The sequence below is a fragment of the Centropristis striata genome, chromosome 20, assembly GCF_030273125.1.
Source record: "Centropristis striata isolate RG_2023a ecotype Rhode Island chromosome 20, C.striata_1.0, whole genome shotgun sequence".
Lineage (NCBI taxonomy): Eukaryota > Metazoa > Chordata > Actinopteri > Perciformes > Serranidae > Centropristis > Centropristis striata.
In genome coordinates this window covers 32,635,585-32,662,527 of record NC_081536.1, presented here as the reverse complement: position 1 = coordinate 32,662,527, position 26,943 = coordinate 32,635,585, and the positions used below count along the sequence as shown (strand labels likewise).

General features: G+C 37.9%; 1 protein-coding gene across 1 annotated transcript in view; it reads right to left on the bottom strand.

Annotated features, from left to right (window-relative positions):
• Positions 1 to 2,335: 2,335 nt before the first annotated feature.
• mmrn2a (multimerin 2a) overlaps positions 2,336 to 26,943 on the bottom strand; it is a 31,453-nt gene continuing 6,845 nt past the window's right edge. Inside the window, exons 3-12 of the mRNA XM_059323771.1 lie at positions 21,634 to 21,756; positions 21,077 to 21,183; positions 20,132 to 20,215; positions 16,579 to 16,788; positions 12,166 to 12,563; positions 10,828 to 11,034; positions 8,949 to 9,404; positions 7,927 to 8,269; positions 5,090 to 5,623; positions 2,336 to 3,537 (exon numbers count right to left, since the gene is read on the bottom strand). Of these exons, the coding sequence (XP_059179754.1) occupies positions 3,134 to 3,537; positions 5,090 to 5,623; positions 7,927 to 8,269; positions 8,949 to 9,404; positions 10,828 to 11,034; positions 12,166 to 12,563; positions 16,579 to 16,788; positions 20,132 to 20,215; positions 21,077 to 21,183; positions 21,634 to 21,756 (2,866 nt within the window). The 3' untranslated portion in view covers positions 2,336 to 3,133. The remainder of the gene's footprint in view (positions 3,538 to 5,089; positions 5,624 to 7,926; positions 8,270 to 8,948; positions 9,405 to 10,827; positions 11,035 to 12,165; positions 12,564 to 16,578; positions 16,789 to 20,131; positions 20,216 to 21,076; positions 21,184 to 21,633; positions 21,757 to 26,943) is intronic.

Below are 26,943 nucleotides of genomic sequence, written 5' to 3'. Positions count from 1 at the left end.
CTGAACTCCTTTGTTCAGGTCCACAAACCCTACTGTCCACTACGCTCCTCCAGTGAAAGACGTCTGGCTCCTCCACCGCTGAAGGACTCTACGTCTCAAACCAGACTCTTCTCCTCTGTAGAACCCTATAGGTGGTGGAACCAACTTCCAAACTCCATCCGTTCTGCTGAGTCCTTCTCAATCTTTAAGAAGAGACTGAAGACCAACTCTCTACTGAACACCTTCACTCTTGATCTACACTGATGACTACGATAAATATCGCACTGACTGCTCTTGCGACCATAAAGCACTTGTGTCCTAATGGACTCAAACTTAACCCACTGCACTTACTCTTGCTATGTTTCTTGACTTCATCCTTGCTTGTGTTGTATTAACTCTCTCACTTTGGATAAAATCGTCTGATAAATGACATTGTAGAATTGTAGACATTTATTGAAATCGTACATTTTCTTGACGTTCAAATAGAAATCCGTTTCTTTTTAAAATGTCCTCAGATCCAGTTGGCCTTGCAAATTCAAGAAAATGTATGTTTTTCTTCTCAATAATCATGTGATTTTTATACTATTTTATCCCTATTCATTTGATTTGATAAATGTATTATGTATTTGATCTGATCCTTTTGCTGTCTTAACTTCCTCTGTACCTATGGTCCTTTGCCTTATTATGGTTCTATATGCCTTGTTTGATTTTTGTTGTGCAGCTTTTATTTTGTAAAGACATTATTATTATTAGTTATTACTATTATTATTATTATTATTATTATTATTTTACTTACTTATCATTTTACCTCCCCTCTCCCTGCACCACATCAGATTATAATGAGTGGTATCACAAGAGAAAACCTAAAACAAGTTGTAATATTATAAAGTGAGTAACACAGTTTTATCCTGTGTTATCCAGGCTTCGAGCCAAGTGTCAACATATTGGGGCTCATCCACTTTTTGCATTTTCCATTAGTGGGATCTTAGTTGTTGACTGGTTCCACATTTATAATCACATGAAGATGTATTTAGACTTTTTTTGTAATAGTTTTTGCATGACATTTCTTTAGTGTGCATGGAATGCTAAAAGGGAGAGAATGTGATGGAAATTTCCACTTTTGTGGCCATTCTTTTGTAACAGACCCTCACTGATTATGTTCTCTGACACAATGAATATGCACAATATGTAAATAAACTATTTTATCTTCAGTGACTTCATGTCTCCTTGGCCAACAGACAAGGACAGGACAAGAAAGGACAAGACGAGATGCTGCTTTTTTAAACATCCGAGATAATGTGCAACTGTGAATTCATGGTGTATGAAAACGGGCTTAAATTTGTCTCATTAATACCTGTAAACGCACAGAGGGTGATCTACAAATAGTCCTTGATATGCACATGTTTTGCTATCCACAAATACAAATTTCTAATTTGTAACTATGTATTTTGGTTTTTTGTAAATATATTGTGTATTTGTAAATACACAGTTTTCCATTTGTAAAAACAAAAAAGCCATTTGTAAAACTGAGAATTCTGTTTGTGAATGCTCTAATATACATCAACTGAGTATAATTGACCCATTTTAAGCATTTTTATTCATTTTAAAATTTGACCTTGTTTTGACAAAAATCAACATGCTATAGTGACTTTTTCAGTTTTTGGACATATAATATGTTTTTCTATAATTTCTGGCTATATTATGCTACAATACGTATCAACAGAGTGTAATGGACCTATTTTTTTTTTAGCATTTTTAGGCATTTTAAAATTTGACCATTTTTGACAAAAATCAACATGCTATATTATGACTTTTACTTGAGGCGGTCATTTTTGGACATCCCATAATGTGGTGTTTTTCTGTAATTTTTGGCCATATTATGCTGTAACATACATCAACTGAGTATAATTGACCCATTTTAAGCATTTTTATTCATTTTAAAATTTGACCTTTTGTGAACAAAAATCAACATGCTACAGTGACCTTTTTCAGTTTTTGGACATCCCAAAACATGGTGTTTTTTCGCTATTTTTGGACAAACTATACTACTACATGTATCAACAGAGTATAACTGACCCATTTTAAGCATTTTTAATCATTTTAAAATTTGACCATTTTTTTACAAATATCGACATGCTATAGTATGATTTTTTTTCCAAACAACTTCCACCTTTCTCCGATCTAGTGACTTGTTGTTTTTTTTAATCAGAAAACACAGATCACACAGAGACTTGTAGATAAAACCTTTTTATTAACTTACAATGACTGCTGACTTTAACATAAACATATTAATTACTTTGTTTACGCCAACAAGCGTTTCGGCCCTCTATTTAACCCTATTTAACCCTAACCCTCTATTTAAATATATAAACTGCTCCTTGTGTTTTTTCATCATTATATCGGTACTTTACAAACAACATACACACAAGTGACTTTACACACAAATATTTTCTTTATGTTCAGTAAAAAAAAATCCCTTAAAAGACACAGAAGACATGATGACTATACAGACAGATCGGTCCAAAACTTTTCATTTATAATGTTCTCGCCAGTCTGTCCTACACACAGGAAGTGATGTCATTGTTTTGGGTTTATGGAGCAAGAGGGTTAGCCTAGCTTAGCATAAAGTCTGACAGCAGAGGGAATTCAGCATCTCTAAATCTCACGGATGAACGTTTAGTCTCGTGTGTTTAATGTGAGTCTCTGGAGTCATTTTCAGCCTTGTTTTCCTAGTTTTGAGTCTCATTGTGACTCTTTGAGTCTCGTTTTTAATCTCGTTGTGGTTGTTTGGATTGTCTTTGTTGTTAGTTTGCATCTCTTTTCTTCTACAAAAACTATTACTAAACCCACAAACTATATGTCAAACATTTCTGTTTCTGTTCATGTTAAACACATGAGAGTAAACTTGTTTAATAGTGACCTGTGAGGTGTTGGCTGATGTTTTGATGTTTTGAACTGAGGGTGAAGGAGCTCCTCCGGCTCTGTGAGTCTTTGTGCTGAGCTAAGCCGAATCTTAAAACCTTTTCTCGCTTTGAAATAAAAATTTGAGCGTACGGTCCAGAGATTTATCAGCACTGACTGGTGGAATAAAAAGTCCACCAGCTGGAATATGTTCCAATATGTCTTTCCTCCAGCTGAGCGCTCCACAGCGCCCTCAGGTGGTCCGGTGGAGCAGCAGCACGGTGAACACACTGTCCTCTGACTCCGTCCACACGCCTCCCTCCAGTTCCAGCCTCACCTCCTCCCCCTCCCTCAGCGGCAGGAGGCCCACGCCGGTGGCCGGCCCCGCCTCCGGCTCCTCCTGTCGGTGCAGCGTCACCGGAGCTCCGCCCGACCCCCTCCTCAGGACCACGTGGGCGGGGCCCGGCCTCAGGTCCAAGGTGAGGACGAACAGGTAGATGCCGTTGAGCGGAGCGGTGAAGGTGCCGGAGTCGGAGTAAAACGGACCGCGGCTCAGTGACGCTTTCAGCGCGATGACGCTGTTCGAGACGCTCAAAGGAGACGCAGCCAACAGCAGCACGGAGGCTCCTGATAGGCCGGACGGGATCAGGGCGCCACCTGGAGAGGAGAGGAGAGGAGAGGAAGATCTGATGAACCACAGAGGACAAGAACTACTCATGGATTTCTTTTTAATGGAAAACCTTAACGACATACTATTCAGACTCTTTTTCACTTTTTTACGGCATACTATACAATAGGGCTGTTTCCACTACCGCCCAATACCCGGGTCTCACTCACCAAAACGCCCCTAATTTGAATACGAGCCGTCCAGAGTGGACTTTTGTCTGGACTTTTTTCGTCCCTGTAGAAGAGCAGGGTCTTTCTTCTCCTCTGAAAAAAGTCTGGTTACTGATTGGATAGAACACTAAGCAGGATGTGACGTAGTACTTGACGCCACAACAACACGCGCCATTTGTAAAAGCTGTTGAAGCAGTGTTGCCGACTTAGCGACTTTGTTGCTATATTTAGTGACTTTTCAGACCCCCTTAGCGACTAATTTGCAAGAAAGCAACTGGAGACAAAGCGAGGGTAGCGGCTTGTTAAGAAGAGTAAGAACGAGTCGAATCGGCTCAGTCCTCCTGCAGCAGTCTTTCCCAGTTGCAGAGCCGGAGGGGATGTTAACCCCTTAGCGTCCAGTCTGCAAATTGCTTATAGAGTATACAGTTAGCTCTGTAGCAGTACAGTGTGTATGTGCTAACAGGCTAACAGGTGTTCACTTAGCGATCTCTGTTTGTTTACAACAAGCACCAGACACTCTGTGCAAAGTTAGTGATGCCGGTTAATTCACGATCACTATGTTTATGATCAGCGGAGACGCTGTGCATAATTAGCCATGCTGGTTTGTTTATGATCAGCTGCTGATGTTGTGCACAGTTAGCAACAGCGGCGACTTTTGAGTCTCCCGTGTTTAATCCGTCGCGTATGTCGAAACAGCCGAAAAAAACATATGTCACCTCCAGAGTCTCTAAATCCCTCTGGGCCAGGGATGGGCAACTTAAATGCTGCAGGGGGCCACAATTTTTCATGTTCACTACCACAGGGCCACATATAGGACCGTGCACTTAACCAGATATGATGAAACTGCAATTTCAAATATGTTTACAGTGAAGTAACTTAACATATTTCATGCTTAAATGCATGTAGAACAGTATAAATAGGAATAGAAAAGGTTTGAAGCAACAACAAAAAATCCACTTACTGTGGTTTCTTCTTATTTTAGTGCAGCAGACCAACATTAATTGCAAGAAGTAATTTTGTGCATTTTTACACTGCACTTTTAAGATTGTACTGTAGTTGTACTGAGGGCCACTTCAAGTGAGGCGGCAGGCCGTATGCGACCCCCGGGCCTCCAGTTGCCCATCCCTGCTCTGGAGGCTAACTTGTAATGGAGACACGCTGAGTGAGAGGACTTTTGAGAGGGCGTGGCCTGAGACTTTCCCGGTGGCCACTTTTCCCCCTGAAGGAAACACGGCTAATGATTTTTATTTTAACTTTTTATTTTATCTTTTTATGACGTACTATTCTTGCAGTTCTTTGTGCTTTCTTTACTAGATTATAAAAAGTTTGTGCGGTTCCAAACTGAAACGTGAGATGTTTAGGAGACACTCACCGGGGGACTCCCTCCTGCTCCGATGGTTTCCTCCTCCTCCTCCTCTCTTCTTCTCTTTCTTCCCTTCCTTGTTCTTCACCAGCAGCCACAGTTTGTCCAGCTCCAGCGTGGCGTCGGACCCCGCCAGCACGTCGGCGTTACTGAACACGTTCTTGAACACCCTGAGGTGCTCCTCCAGGCCCCTCTTCAGCCACAGCACCTCCGCCTGCAGTTTGGCCTCCACGCCACCAGGAGGCGCCTCCCTCTCCGCCTCCCTCTCCGCAGAACCGTTGCGGTGTTTCTCCTCGAGGCGGAGCACCTTCAGCGCCAGCTTCTCCACGCTCCTCTCCAGGTTCCACAGGTCGCCGCCGTCTCCTACGTGCTGCGGGCGCCTCCCCTCGGGGTGCAGGAGCAGCTGGCGCTCCCGGGCCGGAACGCCACCGCTGCTCCTCCTCATGCTGCCGGGGAGCCAGCTGTCAGAGAGGAGGTGGGAGGAGGAGGAGGAGGAGGAGGAGGAGGAGAAGGGCTGGTCAGCAGAGGGCACCTCCTCTCGGCCTGCGGGGAGCAGAAGGAGACAGAAATGAGTTCCAGCAGAAGAATTTCAAAGGACATTTTTTTTTTTTTAAAGTCTTTTTTTAATCATTTAAACATTATTATGTTATTATTATTATTATTATTATTATTATTATTATTATTATTAATTTATTAAAATGCAATAATGTTAAAATGATTTCTTTCATTTTTCGACTGAGATAAATATCCTTATTTATTTTATTTTTTTACTTATTAACTGAGATAATTTTTTTGCAGAAATCTAAAAGAAGTTTTTGTTTTTTAATTCAATAATAATGATTTAATTTATATTCATTATTTCTTTAGGCAGATGAATACAATTATTTATTTATTAAACTATTTTTCTTTTATTTATTTACTTATTTACATGTATTTAACGGGTAAATCCAACTGAGGTTGGAAACTTTCTGCAGAAATCTAAAGGACTTTTTTTTTCAAGTCTTTCTTTGTTAATTTAAAGATTATAAATGTATTAAAATGCAATAATTTTAAAATGAATTCCTTTTGTATTTCCAAATGAGATAAATATCTTTATTTATTTATTTACTTACTTATTTACTTTTTTTAATGTATTTATTACTTGTTTACTTGGATTTTGTTTTTGCAGAAATCTAAGAGATGTTTTTGTTTTTTAATCAAATAAAGATCAACATTATAATGATTTAAGTTATATTTATTATTTCTTTAGGTAGATAAATACACTTATTTATTTATTTATTTATTAACCTATTTTTCTTTTATTTAGGTTGGAAACTTTCTGCAGAAATCTAAAGGACATTTTTAATTCTATCTTTAATCATTTAAATATTTTTAATAAAAAGTGTTACTATTTTTAAAATATTTGATTTATATTTTGAACTCAGATACATAAATATATTTCTTCTTTGGCAGATCAAAATTCTTATTTATTTACTCATGTATCCTTAATTGTGTGTCATAAATCTGTAATAAACATTGTGTTTTGTTGGGGTGCAATGCAAATAAATATTATAACATTTATTTTAATTATTTATAACGGCAGGTGGAAATGTTTATAATAATAATTTACTTTATTATTAGGGTTGTTGTAGTTCTTCAAAGCGGCCACTAGGTGCTACTGCAGAGCCGTCAAATAGAGTTTTTTTTATATTTTATTTATTTATTTTTACTGTATTTTTGTATGTATCTTTTTTTTGTATTCGTTTTGTGTATTTTTTCCCATTAATTTATTAATTTGCATCTGAGTAATGGAAATGTGTAAATCTTTATATAAAAATTCAATAAAATTAAAATTAATAAATTACATATAATATCTAAAAAATAATAAAACAAAAAATGTCCTTGAATTTGTGCAAAAAAGGAAAATAAATACATAAAAATAAATAAATAAATAAATATATAAAAAGGGTATTTTATAATAACTAAATGAATAAATAAATAAATAAATAAATGTGTTTATTAGCCAATGAGTCAATTTTAATTATTAATTATTAAATATACATTAAATTATTAGAACATATAAAAATAAATCCAGAAATAGTTTTGCTTCTAACTTCAGTTGGATTTATCTGTTAAATAAAGTAAATAAATAAATAAATAAAATCATTTTTAAATAATTACATTATAATTATTAATGATCTTTAAATTATTAAAGATGGGCCTTTAAAAAAAAACATAAATAAAGGGATAATAAGTCAACATGTAAGGGTATTTATCTAGAATGTTTAAATATTTACATTTATTGGAGGGAACAGATTCATTAAAACAATTTTAACAAACAAATTAAAAAATATATTTTAATATTTTAACATGCTGCTAGTTTAATTTTCTTGTATTCCGTTTTGAGCTTTTGAAATTTATTTTATTTGTTTATTTTTTTTGTAATATATTTACTGCCCACTGGTTCCAACTGGAGAAGCAAATCTTTAAAAAAAATCAAAATAAAGTGTATATATAATTTAATAAAAAAGTAGTAGTAGTAGTAGTAATAATAGTAATAATAATAATAATAATAATAATAATGATAATAATAATAATATTTTTTTCCTCTTCCATTTTCTGCCTTTCATAGTTATTATTGTCAAGTATATCATGTTCAATATATATAAAAGAAGTAGTAGTAGTAGTAGTAACAATAATAATAATAATAATAATAATGATGATAATAATAATAAAAATAATGATAATAATAATAATAACATAATAATAATAATGATAACAATAATAATAATAATAATAATAATAATAATAATAATAATAATAATAATAATAATAACACAATAATAATAATAATAATAATCTCCCACCCGTCTGTTTGGCGAGCAGCGACTTGAGGTTCTGCTCGAGTCCCCTCAGCTGCTCCTTCAGGACCGGGATGGAGTGGCCCGTCTGGATCTTGACGCTCCGCTCCAGGAAGTCCAGCACCTCCTCGCCCAGCAGGCGCTCCAGCACGTCGCTGTGGCGGACGATGTCCCCCAGCAGGGACTGGAAGGAGTCGGACAGGTGGGTCATCTTGTCCTGCAGCTTCCTGTCCGAGTCCTTCAGGACGGACAGCTCCGCCTGCACCGCCTCCACCCAGCCGCCCAGCTGGCTCACACGCTGCTCCAGAGTCCTGGTCCTGGTCTGCTCCGAGGCCTGGGACTCCTTCACCTGCAGGGTCACCGTCTGGGTTAAAGTCTCTCTGTCTCAGGGTTATACCAAAAGATCCCCCGTTTATAATAATGTGTGTAGTTTAGTGAATTTATTGTTTTTATTGTATATATACACTCTATATTCATGCTGTGGTTTATTTTCTTGTATTCTGCTTTCAGCTTTTTGAATTTATTGTATTTGTCATGCCCTCCTTTACTGACATGCCCACTTTATGTTGATAACCCACGAGTCTCCTCTTTAGACATGCCCACTTTATGCTGATAACCCACGAGTCTCCTCTTTACAGACATGCCCACTTTATGTTGATAACCCACGAGTCTCCTCTTTACTAACATGCCCACTTTATGCTGATAACCCACGAGTCTCCTCTTTGCTGACATGCCCACTTTATGTTAATAACCCACCAGTCTCCTCTTTACTGACATGCCCACTTTATGTTAATAACCCACCAGTCTCCTCTTTACTGACATGCCTACTTTATGTTGATTACATGCAGTGTTTCTCTTGCAGTAAAACGTGTTCTTGTGTCCTCCTGTATGTGAATATTTGTGCATCCTGGGGTCCATAAACAGTCTGTGAGCTGCTGAAAGATTTTTATTTTATTTTTCAGACAACTCAGTTAAAGCTCCTCCATCGATTCTTTAGTAAAAACCAGTTAAAGTTGTATTCTCCCTACCTGCTGGAGTCCACGTTGGACCGCCTCCACCGACAGTTCCCAGTCCTCGGCGCCGCCCCACGGCCCCTCGCTGCCCACGTCCAGGGCTAGTTTGTTCTCATTGGCCAGCTCCGTCACGTTGGCCACGCCCCTCTCCAGTCGGGCCATGGCGGCCGTCAGCCCCTTGCAGTCGCAGTCCCCGGTGGAGTTGGGTTTGTGGAATTGTTCGAAGAGGTAATCCACGTCCACTTCCGTCTCTGACAGCCGTAATTCGTGCTGGCTGATGTTCCCAAACAGCTCGCCGACCCGCTGCAGCACCGCCACCCGCGACGCCTCCACCTCCAGCACCGTCTCCATGAACTGCATCTGACCGGTCCGGGCCGTCCTGTTGATCTGCCGCTCCAGCCCGTTGAAGTCTCGCCTCAGCTGCTGCACGTCCCCCGAGGTCACGTCCACGTCCTCCAGCAGCCCGTCCACCTGCACGCCAACACACATACCTGGTTTCACTCTGTGGAGTCTAAAAGGGCTATTCTGTCCATTTTTGTCTTTGTGAGTCATTTTGTGTCTTTTTTTGGTCAGTTTGTGTCTTTTTTGGTCATTTTGTGTTTTTTTAGTCATTTTGTGTCTTTTTTTGGTCAGTTTGTGTCTTTTTAGTCATTTTGTGTTTTTTTTGTAATTTTGTGTCTTTCTTTGGTCATTTTGTGTTGTTTTTTTTTGTCATTTTTGTGTCTTTTGGTCATTTTGTGTCTTTTTTGGTCATTTTGTGTCTTTTGGTCATTTTGTGTCTTTTTTAGTCATTTTGTGTCTTTTTTTGGTCAGTTTGTGTCTTTTTTTAGTCATTTTGTGTCTTTTTTTGGTCATTTTGTGTCTTTTTTAGTCATTTTGTGTCTTTTTTTGGTCAGTTTGTGTCTTTTTTGGTCATTTTGTGTTTTTTTTAGTCATTTTGTGTCTTTTTTTGGTCATTTTGTGTTGTTGTTTTTTGTCATTTTTGTGTCTTTTGGTCATTTTGTGTCTTTTTTGGTCATTTTGTGTCTTTTTTAGTCATTTTGTGTCTTTTTTTGGTCAGTTTGTGTCTTTTTAGTCATTTTGTGTTTTTTTGTAATTTTGTGTCTTTTTTTGGTCATTTTGTGTTGTTGTTTTTTGTCATTTTTGTGTCTTTTGGTCATTTTGTGTCTTTTTTGGTCATTTTGTGTCTTTTTTAGTCATTTTGTGTCTTTTTTTGGTCAGTTTGTGTCTTTTTTTGGTCAGTTTGTGTTTTTTTTAGTCATTTTGTGTCTTTTTTTAGTCATTTTGTGTCTTTTTTTGGTCATTTTGTGTCTTTATTTTAGTCATTTTGTGTCTCTTTTTTGGGGTCATTTTGTGTCTTTTTTTGACTTTCAAAACACAATAAAAAATTTGAAATGTTGCCAATGTATACAAAGGTAAGTCATTGTGTGTCTTTTTGTACCTTTTTTTAGTTATATTGTGTCTGTCTTAGTCATTTTGTGTCTTCCGTGTTTTTTTTGGTCATTTTGTCTCCTCATTTGTTTCTTTTTTGTGTCTCTTTTGGTAATTTTGTGTCTTTTTTAGTCATTTTATGTCTTACTGTGTCTTTTTTGGTAATTTTTTGGTCTTTTTGTGTCTTTTTTTGTTATTTTGTGTCTTTTTTTGTCATTTTGTGTCTTTTTTTGGTCATTTTATGTCTTATTTTAGTCCTTTAGTCCAACATAAAATGTGTCATTCTGTGTCTTTTTTTTAGTAATTTTGTGTTTTTTTTTTGTAATTTTGATCCTGCCTCCAGCGGCCCCCAGGTAATTTGAGTTTGAGACCCCTGTTTTGGACACTAAGGACCCCGTCATGCTCCCTGTAGGACCAACTGGCCTTTAACAGTTCATGGATCTTCTTATTACTGAGTTCTCACCTTCACCGTGTTGTTGACCACCATGTTGTCGAGCCGCTCCACAGCCAACCAGAGCGCAGAGGTGTCTGAGGGCGGGAGCAGAGACGGAGTCAGGAAGGGAGGAGGGTCCTGGTCCTGGTCCTGGTCCTGATCCTGGTCCTGGTCCTGGTACTGGTCCTGGTCCAGCTTCAGCTCAGCCAGCGTGGTGTTCATGGCCTGTAGGCTGATCTGGGATCAGGAACAAGCAAAAATATAAACAATCTGCTGGTTGCAGCTTCATAAAAATTTAAATAAAAGTTTATTTTTCTTTAAAAAAAAATACTTATTTTTTTCCTCTTTTTACAATATTGGCAATCATTTTGGGCAACATTTTGTATTTAAAGATTCCATTTTATTCCTATTTTTGCCAAATAAACTATCAGCAAATTATTTTATTTTTAAATTTTTCATTTTTTAACTTTTATTCTGCACAAAGACATGTTTGAGTTCTTCTAGCTGTGATTGTGCTGATTCCAAAGAGCTGCAGGACTTATAGATTCATATATATTTTATATTTTGTAGTGAAATACAAGGACACAGAGATTAAAGTGTGAAGGGAGCAGCTTGTTGGGGTTCAGAGGGTTTAACCCTCTGGGGTCTCTGATCGTGACCTTCTGATCCAATCATGTGATGTTTAACAAAATAAACCAGGTCACATGGAGCGCTGCTATCAACTCCACTCCAAAGTTCAGACTTGAAACTTTCTCCCAGTTTTTGTTTGACATTCCTAGCTCATGTAAAACCAAAGATATGATAGTTTTAATTTGATAGTACAGAAATATTTGAGCGTTGGTGGAGCTCTCTGTGTCATTTAGCACATAGTTTGTTTTTGAGTTGCAGCTAACAAGGAAAAAAAGCCTATAAATACACATGTTTTTATGTGACTTTTTTGTATATAGTTTTATTATATTTAAATTTGACCTTATTATATGTTCAGATTTGTATTCCATGTTTACATTTTTGAGTTCAAAAACAGTTCATTGAGCATATTTGTGGTTTTTATTGTAGCAAATAGTATAATTTTTCAACTCAATATGTTGATAAAGTAGGTTAAAGTGAGAAAATTGGATACCAAATATGGGTATAGTAACATTTTTTATGTGGTACATGAACGGCAAAATCAAAATTATTCAAAAACGCCAAAACAGGCTCAGACCCCAGACGGTTAAAGTTTCCTATTTTAGTTTTTCTTTCTGGAAATATTAAATTAAAACTCTATAAATTCTGAATTTATCATTTTAAAAAAGTGATTTCCGGATGAATAAACAATGAGAATAATGTGTATTTGTAGCTTTTCTGGTGGTCAGAGCGACCTCTGACCTGCAGCATCTTGTGGTGGCGCTTCAGCTTCATGTCCACGTCCGTCTTGAAGCTGGTCAGGTTGTAGTGCAGCATTGCATGCTGGGAGTGCAGCCTGGCGTCCACGTCTGTCCGCTGCCTCTCCAGCTGCTCCCGGACCTCCCTGATGTGCTGAGTCACCTGGTCCAGTTTGGCGTCGAGGCGTTGCTCCGCCCCCTCGTCGGGCTCCGGGCGGTGGGCGGGCCCCGCCTGCAGCTCGGCCCCCGGCCGGCTGCTCTTCAGCTGGGCCACGTCGAGGGCCAGGTCCCCCACCTGCCGGCTCAGCAGCTCCAGGGAGCGGTTGAAGCCCTCCAGGACCGGCTGCAGCTGGGACAGGACCAGGGCCATCATGTGGGGGGCGGGGAGGGGCGCGGGGGCGTCTGAGGGAGCGTAGAAGACATATTGTCACGTCAGGAGCTTTATGGAATTATGACTGGAAGGTTGTTTTTTTTGTTTTTTTAAGATTATTTTTTGGGCACTTTTACTGCTTTATTAGATAGAGACAGATAGAAAGGGGGAGACATGCAGCAAAGGGACCTCAGGCCGGATTCGAACCCGGGTCCGCTGCAGCAAGGACACGGCCTTCATGGTACGCGCTCTACCAGTGTGAGCCACCGGGACGCCCCAGGAAGGTTGTTTTTTAACACATGAGGATTTAATTGAAGTCTGTGAATCGCTCCAAAAGTCATCCACTACTCAACTAAAACTACAGTCTAGGTCAGGGGTCTCAAACTCAAACTACCTGGGGGCCGCTGGAGGCAGTATCAGAATGACCAAAAAAGGACACAAAATGACAGAAAAAAAACTAAATTACTTAAAAAAGACACAAAATGACCAAAAAAAGACACAAAATGACTAAAAAAATGTCACAAAAAGACCAAAAAAAGTCACAAAATTACCAAAAAGGACACAAAATTACCAAAAAGGACACAAAATTACTAAAAAAAAGACACAATATGACAGAAAAAAACTAAATTACTTTAAAAAGACACAAAATGACACAAAAAGACCAAAAAAAGACACAAAATGACCAAAAAAGACACAAAATGACTAAAAATAGACACAAAATGGCCCAAAAAAGACACAACATGAACAAAAAAAAACACAAAATGACCAAAAAAAAAGACACAAAATTACTTAAAAAAGACACAAAATGACCAAAAACCCCCACAAAATTACAAAAAAAGACACAAAATGACAGAAAAAAAACTAAATTACTTAAAAAAGACACAAAATGACCAAAAAAAGACACAAAATTACTAAAAAAAAGTCAGAAAAAGACCAAAAAAAGACACAAAATGACCAAAAAAAGGACACAAAATTACTAAAAAAAAAGACACAATGTGACAGAAAAAAACTAAATTACTTTAAAAAGACACAAAATGACCAAATAAGACACAAGATGGCCAAAAAAAGACACAACATGAACAAAAAAAGACACAAAATGATCAAAAAAAGAAACAAAATGACCAAAAAAAGACACAAAATGACAAAAAAAAGACACAAAATGACCAAAAAAAAAATACTTAAAGGGACCTTCCACACACAACACGGTAAAGTGCCATTCATGTAAAACTCACATTAAACTTTCATATCAAGGTGGGGGCCACAAAATATCGTCACGAGGGCCACAATTGGTCCGCGGGCCGCAAGTTTGAGACCTCTGTTCTAGGTGATATTTACATGTTTGGTTCAGGGGCAAAAACAAAAACCAAACACATGCAGGTCTGATCGCAGCTGTTGGATAAATGATGAAACCAGAAGATCTGAGGAACCAATCAGTACCAACCACCTCATGATGTCATGATGTTTCCCTTTTTCAGAAGCTGATCGAGATATCTGATTAAAATTAGGTTCTATTGATCCACGAGTCTCTTCTTTACTGACATGCCCACTTTATGCTGAGTCTCAGTAAGGGGGTTTCTACTGTTTCTACTAAAAGTCCACTGCCCGTCCTCCCAGTTTTCTATAAAGGGTTAAAAGACAGAAGACCATATTTGGATTCATCCTGTGGGAAAATATGAGGCAGATTTCTACAGTGTTGGTGGAGCTAAAATAAAATAATATGATAACAGAAAGTATTTTCATGCACCCACCCACTCTCAGAATAACACGACGCTAATGTGAACACGCTCCCTGCTGACTCACGGCCCTCTGGGGACCGGTAGCCGCTCGGCTCCAAAATGGAACCAGTTTCCAAACTGGGAACAAAAACAGATCGCGGCTCCGAGGCCTTGGGGAACTGGGAGATCAGATGAGATCGTTTCTGTTGGTTGAGTGGAGCCGGACACGCTGCAGGACGCCGCCCGACTGTTTTTCTACATTTTTGGATATTTTTCTGTCGGAATAAAAAATCACCATGAATCCTCGTCTCTCTTTTTTTTATTTAGAAAAAATATATATTTTTCTAAACTTAAAATGAATGTTCTATAGCAAGGGTCTAAAACTCAAATAACCTGGGGGCCGCTGGAGGCAGGATCAAAATGACCAAAAAAACACAAAATTACTAAAAAAAACCCACACAAAATGACAGAAAAAAAAGACACAAAATGACCAAAAAGACCCACAATTTCAAAAAGACACAAAATAACTGAAAAACACAAAATGACCAAAAAATAGTAATTAAAGGGACCTTCCACACACAAAAAGTGCCATTCATATAAAACTCACATTAAACTTTCATATCAAGGTGGGGGCCACAAAATATCATCACGAGGGCCACAATTGGTCCGTGGGCCGCGAGTTTGAGACCCCTGTTCTATAGGAACTGAGGAGCTGCTTCACACGTTTGTCTCCTCTATGAGTTATTATAGTTAGAGTGAATTTTTTTGTTTCTAATCCAGTTCGGTTTCTCGAGCCTGTTTGCTCGTTTCAGTTTTTTAAAGTGTCTCTTTATTCATCCTTTCATTCTCTTTAACATCTTTTCTTTTTTTCTCGTTTGTTTCTAAATTTTCAAATAGGTTTACTGTAGGTTTTATCGTTATTTCAGTGAACTTAAATGTTGTTTTTTTGTTTATTTTATCTTCAAAGATCTGTCTGAAGTTCCTGTTTCAGTTTGTATCGTAGAAACGACGGTCCCCACAGGTGCACAAACACAAACACGAGTGTGTGTGTGTGTGTGTGTGTGTGTGTGTGTGTGTGTGCGCCTCAGGTCATTGCTTTGTCACACACACACACACACACACACACACACACACTTCCGTCACAACCTGTTTTCATTTAGACAAACCAAACAGCCACATGTTGCAGGTCCCGAGAGGTCAAAGGTCACAGTACAGTGTGTGTGTGTGTGTGTGTGTGTGTGTGTGTGTGTGCTCGGTCAGCTGGCAGCGTTTCTGTCTAATGACTGTCAGCGTGATTTACGGCGAGCCGAGTCGACTTCCTGTTCGGACAAAACAACGTCTGTAGTTCTGTTTTCTTCTTCTGTGGTAAATGTCGGTCGGGACGGTGAGACGAGACTTTAATGAGACACGAAGAGAAACAGACGGTTAAACTCTGTTTCTGTTCCCGTGAATACATAAAAGTTTGGGAAAAACTTGTGGTGGAAATATATCAGGAGCATTTTTTGTTTGTTTTGTTTGTTTCACCTTTAAAAAATAAGTAAACGTTTAGAAACATAAAAAGTGGTGAAGAATGTTAACCTTTCAAATATGTTAATTTAGGAAAAAAAAGACAATATATTCATAGTAATGTAGTATTTTTGGTGATGAATTCAAACTACAACAAAGTTATGGTGCGGATTTTTTTACATATTAAAAAAAATTAAAAGTACAGATAATAAACAGTAAATATCTGTATTTAAAATTTAATTAATTAATTAATTAATTAATTAATTAAAAATATTTCTGGAGAATAACTAAAGTTTTTTTTACTTGAATATGACGGGAAGTATTTGGAGACTTTTTACTGTTTTTTTAAAGATTTTTTTTCCATATTTCTTTACATTAAATAAAAAGTTTTACTGTAAAAAACAGAAAGTTTCCTTAATTTTACATCCAGTAATATGATGAGTATTCTCTGTAATTTAACATTAAAGACCATTAATTAATTAAATAACACTGTAAAAAAAAAAAAAAATCTATAATATTCGATTATATTAATTTCTAGGTTTCAACTTTTATTTTATGGTTCATATTTGTAATAAAAGTAAATTACCTTTTATTTCTTTATGGCATTTGAACTTCATGTAGAAAAAACAAGAGAGAACACTGTTCCTTTAAGGATGATGTCACTATGCCTCTGGTCACAGAGGTCAAGGGTCAGAGACGTACGTATACACATACACACACACACACACACACACACACACACACACACACACTTCCTCCACAGGAAATCCTCTCTTTCTTCTGTGTGTGTGTGTAACTGACTTTTCTTTAAAACAAATTTAATCACCATAAATATTCATCTTTCTTTCCTGTTCCCAGTCCCGGTACTCGTCCTGATCCAGCTCCGTGTCTCGGTCCTGGTCCTGGTCCTGGTCCTGGTCCTGGTCCCGGTCTTGGTCCTGGTCCCGGTCTTGGTCCTGGTCCCGGTCCTGGTCGGGCTGTGGGCTGATGTTCTGGTCGTTCTGTTCGCGGTTCGGGTCGCTGCGCTGCTGCAAAGCTGAACAGAAACAAAAAATATCTAAAATATGTATATAAAAAAATATCTAAAATATAAAATAAATATTTATATATTTTTAATATATATATAAAAATATATACAATATATATTTATATATTTTTTGAAATTTGAAATATATATAAAAAATATATAAAATATGTACAATATATATTTATATATTTTTTAACATTTATAAATTATATATAAAAAATAAAATATATACAATATATAAAAATATATAAATGTATTTTTATATATTTTTAATATCTATATAAAATATATAAAAAATACATAATATATAAAATATATATAATATACATTTACATATTTTGAATATATATACAATCTATAGAAATATATATACAATATATATTTATACATTTTTTAATACTTATAAAATACATATAAAAAATAAAATATATACAATATTTTTAAAAATATTTATATATATATAAAATATATAAAAATATATATTAAATATATAAAATAAATATTTATATATTTTGAATATATATAAAAAAATCATATAAATAAGGGCTGTCAATCGATTAAAGTATTTAATCGCGATTAATTGCTAATCAATCACATTTTTCATCTGTTCTAAATGAACCTTAACTGTTTTAATATCTTAACACTCTTATCAGCGTGGAGCGGACACACATGCTGCTTTATGCAGACGCATGTTTATTGTTATTGCACCAGTCTGAAGAACGACAGATTGTGATAACCTCAAAGGTCCTGCAGCTGAGAGCAAAACAAGACCAAACAGCAGCTGAGAGTCAGTGATACTGAGTCCATGAAGAGTCAACTGACACTAAACAGATCAACACTGAATCACCTCGTCACCACAACAACAGACAAACAACAGGTAAACAACAGGTACACAACAGGTACACTGCAAAAACTGAAATCTAAGTCAGATTAAATATCTCAGATCAAGGAGATATCTGCTTATTTTTGTCTGATAAGATTCTTCTTAATCAGCATCTTTTATGTTCAGCTGTTTCACTTGTTTTAAGTGTTTTGGTCCTTAATTATCTAAATAATAATAATAATATTATAGCTTGTTAATGAGATTTTATGACCTATACTGAGTAAATATATGCTGGAAACTAGAATATCAACAGTTACAAAGCTGTTTCATCAACACGTACAAGTATAAAACTGCTATTTCAAAGTAATTATTTCTTATTTCAAGCATAACTAAGAAATCATAACTTTGACATAATTTCACCTCTTCACTTAAAACAAGCAGCCAGATGGAAATATTTGTAGCTGTATGAAGAAAAGTTCTCTAGTATTTAGTCTGACTTTGCTGGTTTCTATAAATATAATGCCTGAATGCATATCATTATGTCATGATGATGGCTCTAGCAGTTACTGATTATTAATTCAAGATTTTTTTTCAACATATTGAGAAAATAGGTCACGTGTATTTCATTAGAATCAAGAAAAAGTCACTTGTTATTAGTTAGAATAAACTAATTCTAAGGTATTTTGGGGTTCATTGAGATTAGATATTTTTACTTGTTTTGGAATGTTTTGACAAGACAAATTTTGCTATTTTTTAAGCAAAATAAACCAAATTTTTCATACTTTTATCAATCTATCTATTATCTATCAATGAAATCAGATCCTTCACACTGACAGTGAATAAAGGTTTTGAGCTCACATGGACACAATCAAACATTCTCTTCCACTGACTGGATCCAAACAGGTGATACAAAAACTACAAGAAAACAAACAATATATAAAGTGTGATGAAGCGGGAGGAGAGCGATGAGGGGGAGGAGTCTCTGTGGTCTCCATGGTAACTCATTCACATCGACAGTTGCTATGGTAACTTTGGTTTGTTGAAGCTTTCTTACCAAGATAAAACAACTTAGATTTAGATGTGTTAGATAATTTATCTGGTTTTAAGAGTTGTTTTGTTATTTTAAGCGTTCAACATGCTTATTTCTAGATTTAATAATCTTAATTCAATAAATCTTGTCAAGGTAAATTATCTGTCCATGCAGCAAGATCATTTCCCTCAGATTTAGTGTTTTTATCTGGTTTTTAGACTAACCACCTTTTTTGCAGTTTAAGGGGCGGGTAGGCTGAAAAAATTAACGACGTTAAAAAAGAAATTTGCATTAAAGCGTTATTATCACGTTAGGCCTGATATTAATCTATACGTCCTGCAGCAATATGGAGTGTGTGTATGTGTGTGTGAGTGTGTGTGTGTGTGTGTGTGTGTGTGTGTTCAGGTTGTAAAGGTTATTTCGATGACTCAGCTCGGAGGCGTGTTCCTGTTATTGTTTCTTCTGTCGGTCATTTCATTTCTTCAGCTCGCAGGAAGTCGCTTCAATCAGAGGTGTGGTGGGAGCGGACAGTGTGTGTGTGTGTGTGTGTGTGTGTGTTTCTTTGTTAAATGAAGCCTCTAAAGGCCAAAGGTCTATTTCAGTCTGAATTCTTTCCGAAAACACGGACTGTTATTATTCTCAGAAACACTGTTAGCTGTTAGCTGTTAGCTTAGCATAAAAAACAACATCACTGTCCAGGTCACAGTAGAGTCTATAACAAGTCAGAGTGCCTATAACAAGTCATAGTGCCTTTGACAAGTCATAGTGACAAAAACAGCTCAAGCCAGCTGGAAAAGTTTGATAAAAGTTTCATTGAATGTTTGTGTTTCCATCAAACTTTAAAGAACCAAAAACACACTTTATGTCACCAAAAGAACCGCCAGCAGAGACACGTTCCACCCTGCAGCTGCTCCAGACAAACCAGACAGAGTGGAGGTAAAACACAGGAGGACAAAGATTCATACAGATACTATATATTTCAGAGCATGGGTCTCAAACTTGCGGCCCGCGGGCCAATTGCGGCCCTTGTGACGATATTTTGTGGCCCCCACCTTGATATGAAAGTTTAATGTGAGTTTTATATGAATGGCACTTTACCGTGTTGTGTGTGGAAGGTCCCTTTAATTACTGTTTTTAGTAATTTTGTGTCTTTTTTAAATAATTTTGTGTCTATTTTAGTAATTTTGTGTCTTTTTTAGTAATTTTGTGTCATTTTTAGTTTTTTTTTTGTCATTTTGGGTCATTTTCTGTCTTTTTTTTGTAATTTTGTGTTTTTTTTAGTAATTTTGTGGGTTTTTTTTGTAATTTTGTGTCTTTTTTGGTCATTTTGTGTCTTTTTTGGTCATTTTGTGTCTTTTTTTGGTCATTTTGTGTCTTTTTTTGGTCATTTTGTGTCTTTTTGGGTCATTTTGTGTCTTTTTTTGGTCGTTCTGATGCTGCCTCCAGCGGCCCCCAGGTAGTCTGAGTGTGAGAGCCCTGGTCCAGAAGGAGTGTTCTACCTGCAGCCTGCAGCTCTGCTCTCACTGCTTCAGAAGATCGGCCAATCACAGTCGAGCTCCCAGAATCCTGCTGCGCATCCAAGACTGTCAGAGACACACACACACACACACACACACACACACACACACACACACACACACACACACACACACACACACAGTGGACTAAGTGAAGGTCCTGACTGATACCAGAGTTGAGATGTTTTTGTAAAGATTAATATAGATTTGTATAGATCAGGGACGGGCAACTTAAATGCTGCAGGGGGCCACAATTTTTCATGTCCACTACCACAGGGCCACATATAGGAGCGTGCACTTAACCAGATATGATGAAACTGCAATTTTAAATATGTTTACAGTGCAGTAAATTAACATATTTCATGCTCATATGCATGTACACTGTAAAAAAGGGTTGTCTAAAAACCAGATAAAACAGTAAATCTGAGGGAAATGATCTTGCTGCATGGACAGATTATTTACCTTGACAAGATTTCTTAAATTAAGATTATTAAATCTGGAAATAAGCATGTTGAACACTTAAAATGAGACATTAACTCTTAAAACAAGATAAATTATCTAACACTTCTAAATCTAAGTTGGGTTTATCTTAAGAACCAAATAATCTGCAATGTAGAACAGTATAAATAGGAATACAAAAGGTTTGAAGCAAATAAAAAATAACCACTTGATGTGATTTCTTTTGTTTTTTTAGTGCAAGAACAGCAGACCAACATTAATGCAAGAAGTAATTTTGTGCATTTTTACACTGCACTTTTAAGATTTCATGCTCAAATGCATGTAGTTGTACTGAGGGCCACTTCAAGTGAGGGTGGCCTTCAGTTGCCCATCCCTGGTATAGACTCATATAGATTCATATAGATTCATATAGATGTTATATAAATGTTGTATATTGCAGTGAAACATGAGGACACGGTGCTGACGTACCTGAGTCCTCACAGTTCTGTCCTCCGTGTCCCGGACAGCAGCGCCACAGCAGAGCAGTCACCAGCTGCTGCTTCTGCCTGTAGACCGGCCGCGTGGACAGCTTGTACCTGTCACACACACACACACACACACACACACACACACACACACACACACACAGGGAGGTGAAAAACCTCACATTTGAAACTGAACAAACAGCTGAAATTGAATTGAAAACGATCCAGAACACGGAGGAGACGGACAGAAAGCAGCTGCTGATCTCAGCTCAGAGTTCTGCTGCCAGATTTCTCCAGAAAGTTTCCAGGAACTGAAGGCAAATGTGGATTAATCATCTGACGGGATTTCATCAGAGGACACGCACAACCTCCAGGAAAACAACAACAACAACAACAACAACAGCAACAACAACTGCTGCAAGGAGACACAGAAGTGCTTCAGAAGTGAAAAAATCACCAAAAAGAGACAAAGGCCAGCCACAGCTATCAGACAGGAACACTCTGTTGTTGTTGTTGTTGTTGTTGTTGTTGTTGTTATTGTTGTTGTTGTTATTTACTCACATGATCAGCTGACAGTCGGGCGTCCCACTCGGACACGGACTCTGAGACTTGATGGTGTACTTCTCCGTCCCGCACACCATCGCCATGGTGACCACACGGCTCTGCACGAAGGCACACCAGTTCCTGCGCGCACACACACACACACACACACACACACACACACACACACACACACACAGTGTTTCAGGATGACATCATTCTGCTTGTTTGCACTCTGTTGTCGCCTCCTTCCTGTTTGGGGTCGGAGGTCAAACTTAAAGTTTCCTCTTTCCTCACAGATAAAACGAACAGCTTTGTGTTAAACATGCTAGCAGTCTTTATGCTAAGCTAATGCTAACCAGCTGACTCAGCCCGAGTTCCTTTCAGAGGATAAAGTTCAGTTTCAGGGTGTGAGACGAGTCTTTTATGAGCCACCAGCTGAGCTGCAACAACTGGAGCGTGTGCAGGCGGCGTGCGTGTGATGCGTACAGCGTGCTCACTTCTTCAGGTCCGCACGGACACGAGCTGATGATCACAACTACAACTACCACAGAAAGGTGAAAAACTACATACAAAACCACCAAAAATATCACAACATCCCACAAAAAGAGCAAAACTATGACAAAATACGCAAAACATGGTAAAAAAAAAAAAATGTAAAAAAAGAAAGGACACAACAACCATAAAAAGGTGGAAAACTACAACAAATATGGACACAACTTGTCATAATTTTTTTTGCAAAATGACTACAATTATGTAAAATCACCAAAGAGACAAACTGCCAGCAAAAGTGTAAAACAACTGAAAAAAACATTAAATCACCACAAAGACCCGAAACAAGTTCAAAGAGACGCAAAATGACTTATTCAGTATTAATTTAATCACAGAATTTGAATGTGCTTTCTGTTTGTTTATGTTGGCCTTCATCCTGTCAGTGTGTGTGTGTGTGTGTGTGTGTGTGTGTGTGTTATACAAACAAACACAAAGACACATTATCTCACTTTTCAGTAACATCTCTCTGTCTTCTGGTCTTGTGGGACATTCAGATATTTCACCATCTCGACCCACAGTTCACACACACACACACACACACACACACACACACACACACACACACACACGCGCACGCACACACACACACACACACTTTGATGTGCTCAGATGTGTGATAGCGGTGGAATGTCTCTGGTTTTATTCTCCTCTGACGCTGTGACTCAACACTTTTGATACTTTTGTTGATAATAATCTTTCTTGTCTGATCAGATCAAATGTTTTTTCCTCCCAACAAAACATTAAGGTTAAAAACAGAGAAAAGGAAAAGAAAGGACGTGGTTTCACAGAAAACAAACACAATAAACTCTCAGCAGAGTTACTTAGATAATTTGAATAACTGCCTCAAGATCCTCCGCAAAGTTCCCGTTTACATCCATGTCAGATTAGACTCTTGTGAAGCCACAACAGAAGACAACGGTTCAAACGTGGATGTTCCTGCAAAGAACCTGAAAAACTATGACACAGAGATGCAAAACTAACGTAATAAGAGACACAACAACTAAAAAAGGTGCAAAAAGACGACACACAGACGAAAACCCACCAAAAGTAGATATGCTACGATCATAAAAAGGTGAAAAACCACCAAAAATAGACACAACAACCACAAAACATGCAAAACTTCTACAAAGGGATGCAAAACCAGAAATTGGAGAAATTCTGAGATTATAATGGGTGTGTATTGCATGGAATGCTCGTGTCACAGTGTGTGACATCATCGCCAGAGTGTAGAGGGAGAGAAAAAATTGTCCAAAAATAAATTTGAAAGCCCGCTCCAAGCCGCAAATTCCACTCTACAGAAATAATTTATACATAGAAACGTAGGAAAATTTGTCTTCTCCCTCACAATCCTCTGGTAAAGCTGTCAGAGTTATAGTTTGGGCGTAGGATGCACAGATGCACCACCAACACGCACCAACAGCCTCATTGGGTCCCATATTAAAAACACAGGAAGATTTCTGTTGAAAAGCATATTTAACAGTTTTTCAGATCGCTCTAACAAAGCTATTTCTTCATTTTTCTTCACAAAAAACATATGTAGCTCTTCAGGAAGAACTCAGGATGCTCAAAGTGAAGTCGGATCAATGATAGGTATTATGGTTTTGCCAAAAGTGCTTTCTGTTCGAGGCCAGAAATTCCAGTCTGTCCACCTCTGCTGTCACTGTGTCGAAGATTCCACAGCTGTTAATGCCGTTGATTGCTCTGCTCTGATTGGTCGACCGCAAAGCCTTTGATGCTTTGATGTGATTACAGTTACAGATACACACACACACACACACACACACACACACACACACACACACACACACACATTTTGAGGTTAAAGGTCATAGGTTGCTGTATAAATAAATACTTGTAAAGGAATACTTGTTGTAGGTGTGCTCCTTGTATATAATATAGTATCATAACATTACTAGTATTAATTGTTTGAAATCTCTGAAGAATCTCATCATAGTGTACACATACCGGCAGTAGCCCCCGTGGCCCTTTCAGAATTTCCCCATAGGACATTTTCTAATAATTATTTTCCTGCATTAACTAATTTTCAGAATCTGAATGTGCTTTGTGTTTGTTTGTGTTGAACAAACGGATCCTGACGCATTTGTTCTTGTTTCTTTGTGCTGAAGTCACTGCAGGTAGAAACATTATTACAGGAATATAATTATACATCCATTGTTTCTACATGTGAACAAACTCCTCTGACTCAGAAAACCCCCGAGTCATTTCCTGTGGAGAGCAGTGACATCACCACACACACACACACACACACCACACACACAGGAAGTCCCTCCTTATCCTGAGCAGTTAAAGCAACATTATATAGAATTTGTACTTGTTTTCCAGTTTCAGAGTGTTTTTTTTATTTGTTTTAAAATGTGAGTGATGTTTGTATGGAAACCTCGTGTTTGTGTTCCTTCAACGTGACTTTGACGATTATTTTTAGGTGAAATAGTTTCACAGTGTTTCTTCTGCCACAGACAGGATGTGAACTCTGGTCTCCAGAGTCAAAGTCCTGCACTTTACACACCCAACAATAAATATTTATCCCGGGTATAATTAGAAGTACACAGAGCACAGAGACATGAACCCAGGATTTATTTACCCCCCGATGTTCTGTTGAACTTTTCTTTTTCTTTCAGACACTGTAGGCAGGGCCGGCTCTAGCCCATTTGGGGCCCTAGGCGATATCCATTGGTGTTGAACAGCTCCGCTTGCTGATTCACGGAGGGGGGAACTCCCATTTTTTTTTGCCCATGGTGCCAACCAGGCTATATAATACAACTGTCTGTCTATAGAATTATTAACTTACAAGTAAATTCACAAAGAAGCCCAGCTGGAGACCGCTAACAAAGTTAGAGACAAGAGAGACAATGAAAGTGCCAACCACGCTAAAAATGTGCTTAACTGTGTTAAGCTAGCGTTGCTTTATTTCAACCTAGCTAGCAAGCTAATACAAATGAAACGTCTTCACACAAAACTGCATTTAAAAAAAGATTGGGACTTCTTCTCCTCTTCCTCTTTTCTTCTCTTTCGATACTGCGCACCGGAGAGCTTTAACGGCCGTTTCATCTTGCAAGATTTATCAAAACATAACGTGTCTGTCACTTGACCTGACCTGACCTCTATGACAGCGGTCTGACCGTCTAAAGGGGGGCAAGGCAATGACCACACGTCACGTGACTCAGCACCACGAGTGACAAAATTTCATTGTTTATCTGTTTTTTTATTTTGTAAGTATTTATTATTTTCAAGACAGAACACGAAGCGAGGGCGACAATGGGCATCGAAAATTAATATTTTTTTTTTCCCCTCAAGGGTGACTGGCGGCGCCCCTCCAGCAGATGGCACTCTAGGCGACCGCCTATGTCGCCTATGCCTAGAGCCGGCCCTGACTGTAGTGGACTCATTTCAAGACTTTAGAAAAGATTCTGAAATCACCTGAGGACATGGTGATTTTAAAAGCCTCTAAATCTCTGAATAAAACAGGTTTAATGGGTCTCCTCTCTACAGACACGTCCACATCATGCTGTTATCACACAGTGTTTCTCCCGCAGTAAAATGTGTTGTTGTGTCCTCTTGTGTGTGAGTCTTTGTGCATCCTGGGGTCCCTCTCTCTAGCTTGGTGTCTGAATGTGGGATTCTGGAGGAAATTAACAATTTTGTTGAGTCTTGATAGTAAAAAATGGTCTTATTCAGCAGCAGATGTGTGTAACAACTTATGAAACATAGTTGAGCATGAGAATGGACTTCAGAAAGCCAAACATTAATGTTCTGAACCCTCATAAACCTTAATAGGTTTAGTTTATTGATAATTAAGAGATGTTTATGACAGATCTCTGACTGAAACATGTTGCCTCTCAGTGCTGAGCTGCAGCTCAGATTCATCTTCAGGTTCCAGCTTCTTTGTGACCTGCTGTCTCCCCCTGAACATCAACTGCCCACCACCAGTTCTGTGTCCAGTTGGGTCCACTGACGATGGGTTTCAAATGTTTCAAAACCACTACAGAAGGTGCAAAACCACCAAAAATAAACACAACAACCACAAAATGTGCAAAACTTCTACAAAGGGTTGCAAAACCACTCTAAAAAGGGACACAACTACCAAAAAAGGTGCAAAACGACAACACACAGACGAAAAACCACCAAAAGAAGATATGCAACTTTCATAAAAAGATTATTGAACACTTCAAAATCAAATTTTTTTTTTATCTTGGTAAGAAACAAATAATTGTCAGGTCATTCTGCTCGGGCCAGTTCATCGCTGCTGGCAGCTTTAATTTATCTTGTTTTAAGAGTTAATTTCTTATTTTAAGCGTTCAACATGCTTATTTCTATATTTAATAATCTTAATTTAAGAAATCTTGTCAAGTGAAATTATCTGTCCATGCAGCAAGATCATTTCCCTCAGACTTAGTGTTTTTACCTTGTTTTTTTGGACACACCTTTTCTCAGTGTTCCTGCTCTCCAGAGGATGAGCCCTTTACATCTTTTTTCTCCCGTAGCGCCACCCTCAGGACAAACTGCTGATGTCTGACCTGTTGTCTCTCCCTGTTGTCTCTCCCTGTTGTCTCTCCCTGTTGTCTCTCCCTGCTGTCTCCGGCTCTGCGTCCTCAGAGTCCTTCACTCTCATTATTCACAAACATCTTCCGCATCAGATCTGAACTCTTGGACCTGCAGCGAGTCCCTCAGGACGAGTCCGGGTCTCGCTCGGGTCTTGAAAACAGCTAAAAAAGTGACAGTTTTACAGCTCGCAGCTGTGTGATGTGACACTTGGAGGCT